Here is a 7,547-nt window from a genome sequence, read left to right on the forward strand (position 1 = left end):
TCCAGGGCAGGAGAGAGCAGTGACAGGGATGCTCACGTCCAGACAGCTGACCTCTTCCTGCCTTCTTGCCTGCTCAGCAGACCCAGGGCCAAGCGACAGACAGCTAGAGGAATTCTCCACTTGCCTTTTTCTAAGTTCATGCCAGCCTTGGCCAGAGCCAAGTGCCAGGTGTCAAGGTGGGCCCTGAGATGGCAGTGGCAGTCCAGGATTTGAATCTTGCCCTACAGCAGCTACCCCCATTGTCCTGACCCTCATGCCCCACCTACGATGGCAGAACTGTCTGCTGCAGCCTCCTGAATAATCACCAGGTGCCCCTGGGCCCAGTCTGCCCGCTGTACCCCAGTGCCACCCTGCTCAACTCTCCCTGTAGCCCTTTCTGGCACACAGGGACTCCACCTCCAGCCTGCCTAGTCTCTCCCTGGTACCCCCTCCCGCACACCCTGCAATGCCACACCTCCTGTGGGGTGGATCTCCCACACAGGCTTCTGCTGCACACATCCCCCGTACCCACCCTCAGAAATCTCTGGGGCGAGCAGATTGCTCAGGGTCCTGGGCTGTCCCACAGGTGTCCTGTGCCATCCATCCCCAGTGGGAGAAGCTGGAGGCAGCTCCCTGGGCTGAGACTCAAAGGAGCTAGGTCACCACTTCCCCTTGACTGACCAGGGCTGGGACGATGTGTGATGCCAGGGGAGGAAGAGTCCCCAGGCCCTCAGAGTCATGAGTGGTGGGGACTGGAGTGGGCGATGAGAGGCGGAAACAAATCATCTTCTTTACTGGCAATTTTCTCAGGCCGGTTTCCACATTCCCCTCCTCCCCTCCTATCCCCGGCAGTGTCAGGCAGTTCTGATACAAAGTAATAGATGAAGATTCCATCCCACTCCCAAGTGTCATTATGGGAAGACATTGCCTGGCTCCCTGTGGGTCCCATCAGAACCACCTCTTCCTTCCAGGAGTTGGGGAGTGTGCCTGGCCCAAAGGGGACCATGGGGTACCCAGATGCCCACCTGCAGAAGAGCCCCGAGGCTCTGCCTGGGCCCCAGACAGGAGCCACTGAGCTTCAAGCTGGCCTATTTGGCCACTGCCCCTTCACACTTGCCTGTGCTGCTCACCAAGAAATGTAACACGTCCCCGTGGGCTTCACCTGAGGGGTGAGGGCGCAGGCTAGAGGGCTGTCAGATATCTTCTGAACAGAGAGAACAGGGCTTGGTCAGCTTCAGAACAGACATGGACACCGGTGGTCTCCATGTGTGAATAGCTAACCGAGGTTCTGAGTAGACCAGAGGGCAGAAGCCAGAGACGCAGAAAGATCTAAGCATGCCATCTCCTCAGAGTGCCAGGACACAGCCCCTTGTGCCTGGGCTGTACAGGCTGCCTCTGGGGAACTCAATCTGGAGGACGTGCTGTGAGCCTGTCTCTGGTGGCAGCCCAAAAGGAGGGCCATCATAAAAGGCTTCGAAGTGAAGCCAGCCCAGTCTCCATCAGCAGTGCAAGCTGTTCACTCTGAACAGATAGGGCCACAAGCCCCCTTCCACTTCCACAGAGTCCCTGTAGCTGTGCTGCCAAGCCCAGGAAAACAGAGCCACATGCCACCTGCCTCCAGCCTCGGTGTCAGCAGCCCGGCACTCAGCAGTCCGCAGCCTGGGTCCTTGGTGTAATTTCTGCCCTGGCATGACCACTGGCAACTTCCTGCCTGCCCTTGGCCTCTGGGTACCCACCTGTCTGCCCAGGGCTCCCAGCACTCCTGCTTGTCGGCCTCAGCTGTGTCTAGCAGATGCCCTTGGCCCAGGAGGACAGCTCATAAGTGCTCCCTGCCCTTCTGCATCTACCCCGCCAGTTCCCCAGTCTCACATTCCTTAAACCAAAGGATAGAGGGTAACCCTCTGTCCTGACCCAGCTTGCTCCCTGCCAGGAAGCCCCTGAGAGCCCTGGGAGGCTAATGAGGGAGTGGCAGTGCCTGACCAGGACATCATGCAGTGCCTGTCCAGGACTCATCCTCCTCTAACAAGACAGAGTTGCCACCTCTGCAGAGCCAGGCCACCCTGCCACTGGCCCCAGCGCAGCCCTGTCCCCGCATACCCAGGCCCCCTGCTCAGCAGGAAGAGGGGAGAACAGGACAGAGAGGGATGCAGGACCTCCTTCATCTAATGAGCAACCACCGTTGAGCTGCCCAAGAACAGGGCTGCATGATTGCATTTAATGATTCTTTCTCATGGGGCTCCAGTCCCCACAAGGTGCCACCAGACCAGAAACTCCGAGGTAGGACTGTGCCCCACTGGCTGACTCCCCTCTCTCGTTTCCCAGCTTTCGCTGTCATGATTGTGCTGGCCCTGGTCCGAATCGGGCACGGACAGGGGGAGGGGCACCCGCCCCTGGCTGACTTCTCAGGGGTCCGGAACCTGTTTGGGGTGTGCGTCTACTCCTTCATGTGCCAACACTCCCTGCCATCCCTTGTCACGCCTGTCTCCTCCAAGCGCCACCTCACGAGGCTAGTGTTCCTGGACTACGTGCTCATCCTGGCCTTCTATGGCCTCCTCTCCTTCACCGCCATCTTCTGCTTCCGAGGCGACAGCCTCATGGACATGTACACCCTCAACTTTGCACGCTGTGATGTCGTGGGCCTGGCCGCCGTGCGCTTTTTCCTGGGCCTCTTCCCCGTCTTCACCATCAGCACCAACTTCCCCATCATTGCCGTGACCCTGCGCAACAACTGGAAGACGCTTTTCCACCGCGAGGGCGGCACATACCCATGGGTGGTGGACCGCGTCGTGTTTCCCACCATCACCCTGGTGCCGCCCGTGCTGGTGGCCTTCTGCACCCATGACCTGGAGTCCCTGGTGGGCATCACAGGGGCCTACGCAGGCACCGGCATCCAGTACGTCATCCCCGCCTTCCTGGTGTACCACTGCCGCAGGGACACCCAACTGGCCTTTGGCTGCGGAGTCAGCAACAAGCACAGGTCACCTTTCCGCCACACCTTCTGGGTGGGTTTCGTGCTGCTCTGGGCTTTCTCCTGCTTCATCTTTGTCACGGCCAATATCGTCCTCAGCGAGACCCAGCTCTGATGGCAGGACAGGCAGGTCTGGTGGTGGGAGGCATAGGGTGCCCAGCCCCACCCCTCACCTGCAGAGCCCAGATTGAGTTGCTCCCAGGTCTCCATGGGACAGGTGGGACTGTGGCTCTAGGGGGAAACCCTCTGTCCAGCTGGGGGTCTTCTCCCCACCCCACCTTCCACCCAGTCTGCACCTGGCCTCATTCCCCCCGGCTGCTCTCCTATCAGGTCCTCCTGCCTGGGTGACACATGGCTGCTCCCAAGATCTAGGACTCATTACTGGAATCACATCCCTCTCCCAAATTCTCCAACATGCTTCACGCCCCCACCCCACCTCTAGAGGCAGGCTCCTCCCTGTAGGGTGGGAGGTTCGGTGCTGGCACTGCCATCATTTGTCCCAGCCCATGCCCCTCCCCTCTCCAGCCCCCTCCTGCATCCTTGTCTCAGAACCCTCCACTAGCAGCTGCTGCCTCTTCAGAGGTGAATCCGGGGCTGCAAGCATCCCAGCCAGGCCTGCTTGTGACAGCAGAGGTCACCCTCCCACCAGGCCTAGGAGGTGCTAGGCGCTGCCTCAGCAAGGGCCTGGCTGGTCCCCTGACAAGAACAAGAAGTGCTAACTGGTACCAGAGTCCCAGACAGAGCTGCAAAGGCACTCTCTGTGGGCACGAGCTCCAGAGTAGCAGGCTGGATGGAGTGTGCCATCTACAGGGACACGGCCACCTGCCAGCTAGGCCTAAAGTCTGGAGCTTGTCGCTGAAAGGGACCCTCTGCTGCCCTCGATACCCCGCTGGAGCCCTCAGGGCCTCCTATAGTGCCGGTGGTCCTACTAGAGGGAAGCCATCCCCACCTGGCACCTCCAAGGTTTGGCAGTGACATGGCAGTGGGAGGACTCTGAGGTTCCCACCCTGACGGCAGTCAGGCTGCCCCTGCTCCCACTCCAGCACCAAAGGTGACTCCCTTAGGGGCTGGGCATGGGTGCTCGGTGTTCACACACTCTGTGTCCCTTGGGCAATGTGGGGTTGAATGGGCCCCTGCTGCCATTCTCGTGGAAGGAGGCCAGGTCCCCAGCCACCTCCCACTCAGCCGTGCACACACTTGCTGGGCTGGCCTCCCGGGAAACACAGGTGACTCGAATGAACTCTGCATTTTCAACGTGCCTTCTACTGTTTCAGGACCTGGGGGTCCTCCTGACCCTCACTGGCTTGCCCCCAGCCCTGGGCCTGGTCCCACCTAGAACCCAGAGCCGCTGGCCTGGAGCTGCCTCTCTGGGGTGGGTCTCAGGCCCCACCCCTCCCTCTTTTGAGTTCAGTGCCTTGCTCAGCCCCTCCCCTGCGTTTCACCGTCTTCAGACCTCTGACAGAGCAACAATGCAGGGTCTCCTGGGGCCCAAAGTGGTCTCAGGATCAGGGGGATGTGGGATTTGCAGGAAATGTGGGGAGCCTGCAGGTAGCACCACCTCTGCCCTGGCAGCTGAAGCCTGGGAGAGCCCCTCAAGATGTAATTGGCCTCAGTCTGCTTTCTCACTGCCGTCACCCCTTGGCGGTCCTCACAGCTTGTCCCCATGTGTCATTATTTTCCATCCACAGGAAAAACAAATGCCCCTTCTCCATCTGCCATTGTGGCTCCTCCCAGGATGCCCCTCAGGGTGGGTAGAGCAGAGGCCTGCAGTGGCCAGGCCAAGAGCAAGGAAGACCTGGCCTCACTCCTGTGGCCTGGGCTCTCTCTAGAGCTGCCCAGTTGTTTGCTGAAAACTGAAAGCATCTGGAATTCCCCTTCTCCGGTTACATTCCCTCTAGCTTATAGACAAAGCAGATTGAATCATCCTGCCGCCCCAGGCTCCAAACCAAATTTTGGAGCAAATTCATTAGCTTCATAAAGCCCAGGTTGATTTATGCGACAGTCTGGAGCTGCCCAGCCGTGGAGTAGGTGGCTGTGCTCCCTGCCACCTCTGAGCCGAGGCAGCCCCAGCCCTGGAGGGAACAGGCCCGCAGTGACCACATTGCTGAAGCCAAACGGGGACCCTCCCCACTGCTGTTGTCAAGCTGCTTTGCTCCTCAGTGTCCTCCTGCTAGAAGTCAGATGGGGTCACCCTCCTTTCCATGGATGCCAGGCTTCCGCCACTGACAGCCAGCAGGGATTGGGGCCAGGGGCAGAGGACCACAGCAGCAAGACAGTCCCAGGTGATGCTGGCTCTCCATGTGTATGAGGCACATTGAACTGCAGCCATCATCAGCTTAGCAAAGTAGGCAAGTTTAGGTTGTGGTTTCCATTATGCAGATGTGCCCCAGGATCAGTGGTGGAGAGAGCAGAAGAGGATGCCGCTCAGCCTGACCCAGGAACGGGTGTCGCTGTGGAGGAAAGCTTAAAACCAGTAGCCTCTACCCATTGTCCGCCACCTGCATGGCCCCAGATGCCCCCAGGGGCAGGCCAGGTCAAGGTGGGAGTAAACGTTTTTTGCCTCCCTCCCTACAGAAGCACCAGACCCACCTGAGCCCCAGCACCTTGTGCCAGCAGCTCCTGCCTGTTCCTCACCTGAGGCTAGAGCAGTGGCTGCAAGATTAAAGATGGGGCAGGTGGCAGGTGACAGACTGGGAGGCACTGCTGGGTGATGGAGGTGGGCTGTGGCACTGTGCCAGGCCCCTAGCCACACAGCTGTTCTCACCACAAGGCCAGGAGCAGCCTCGGCAACAGGCAGTAGCCAGAGTCAGAGGGGAGGATGGGGGCTGCTACCCCACTCCTGGAAAGCCACTGCAGAGGGGCAGTGACTGGCAGTGCCAGGCCTGGGGAAAGTGGAGGCGTCCTGTCTAGGCGGCAGATTCCCAAGCAAGGGTGACCCATGGTTAAGGGCCACTGGAAAGCTGGAGAGAGCTTGGGATCCCTTCCGTCTGGGCCAGTGGTATTGATTGCCCACTGGAGGGGTAACCTCCACTGAGGGTCATTATGTGCCAGGCATGGCATTGGGTACTTTTCTGTGTGGATCAGGCAGCCAGGCCTGCCACTTGCAAGCAGAAAGCCTCCGTGACCTATCCTTCCTCATGTGTAAAGTGGGGTAACAGTGGCTGTGTCACTGGTCGGTTGTGGGGGTTAAAGTGCTCAATAAAGCTGTTCAGTGACACCTGTCTCCCACACCATTCGCCAGCCACACCTGCACTTGCAGCCAGCGGCCCTGACTCGTGAGGACACCTGCTTGGTTTCTTAGCCTCCTAATGAGCTGAGTTGTCGCCAGATTGCAATTCAGAAACAGGAAATTGGCCTGAATTCTCTGGAATCTAGAGGGCTTTGGGGAGAAGGGTTGTCTCTGGGTCCCCCGTCCCCTAGGAAACTAGAGGACAGTCCTTCCCTTTCAAAGAGCAGGACAGGCTAGGCTGGAGGGTCCTGGCATCAGCCTGCCCTTTTCCAAACTCTGCGCTTCTCTCTCACACACAACTGGCTCCCTGCAGAAAGCTGGCTTGGGCCACAAGCCACTCAGCTAGATACAAGGAAAAACAGCTACAGCAGCAGCAGAAGGGACCCCAGTTAGTAAGATTTTCCTGCTCTGAGACCAGCAGCAAGGGCCTCTCTCTTCCTGTATCTTACCAAAAGAAAAAAGGCAGTATTTGAGCGTCTGGGTCTCCAGGCCCTTGCTTATGATGATTACACATCTATGGCCTTACTTCTGTCTCTCCCCTGCCAGGCTTTCTTCCCTTCCGTTGGTGGTACAGGAAGCCAGGCCAAGCTAGTTCTGAACTCAGGATGTACTCTTCCTGCTACCTGTCCCCCAGGACTCATATTCTCCCTGCATCCCCACCCCCTCCCATCCCCCCTGCCAAATATATTTCTAGAGAAGGTACAAGGCAGCCAGGGCCTGGCCTGGGAGCAGGAGTCGCCCCTCCTCAGAGTCAGCAGCAGGCTCAGCTCCACTTGGAGGCTCAGCTCTTAATGATCTTTCCAGTTCTTGGTTATTAATGATCTTGGGCAGAGAGCGGAGCAGCCCTGACCTCACAGCTCCTCCCAGCTGCCTCACCTGCTGCAACCTTCCTCCCAGGGCCAAAGGCAGACCCTGACTCCGGGGAGGAGGAGGGGGTCGGTTCCAGGGGCTGGTGGCCAACTGTTAACCCCCTCACCACTAGTGGCTGCAACCAAGGTCAAGTGCCTCCCCTCCAGAGTGCTGGCCTCCAGCACTCACCTAGGCACATTCCTCACCTGCTGTCCTGGACCTGGCTCCAGCCCGTGAAAACGCATAGGGTAGACAGCGTGAACTTGGACAGGGTCACCCATTCTGGGGTAGTTACTCTCCCATCAAGAATGGAGGTGTATCCCTCCCCACCATTTCAGCTGCCTTCACCCCTAAAACTAACCCCAAAGAAGTCCAGTTCTCACGGCCCCAACCCAAGCAGTAGGGTCTTCAGAGACTAAAAGAGTCAACCTGGCTTCCTGGGAACCAGCAAGGAGCTGTGTGGGAGGGCACTGGCAGAGAAAGCCAGCACTGCCCCTCCCGGCTTCCTCTGTCACGTGGAAT

The 7,547-nt window shown here is 58.8% G+C and overlaps 1 protein-coding gene across 2 annotated transcripts in view; it reads left to right on the forward strand.

Annotated features, from left to right (window-relative positions):
- Positions 1-6,164, forward strand: part of SLC38A12 (solute carrier family 38 member 12) — a 63,805-nt gene extending 57,641 nt beyond the window's left edge. For both annotated transcript variants that reach the window (XM_035301698.3, XM_078374560.1), the window contains exon 10: positions 2,302-6,164. In XM_035301698.3, the coding sequence (XP_035157589.3) occupies positions 2,302-3,062 (761 nt within the window). In that variant the 3' untranslated portion in view covers positions 3,063-6,164. The remainder of the gene's footprint in view (positions 1-2,301) is intronic.
- The last annotated feature ends 1,383 nt before the right edge of the window (positions 6,165-7,547 follow it).

This window comes from Callithrix jacchus, chromosome 5, assembly GCF_049354715.1.
Source record: "Callithrix jacchus isolate 240 chromosome 5, calJac240_pri, whole genome shotgun sequence".
NCBI lineage: Eukaryota > Metazoa > Chordata > Mammalia > Primates > Cebidae > Callithrix > Callithrix jacchus.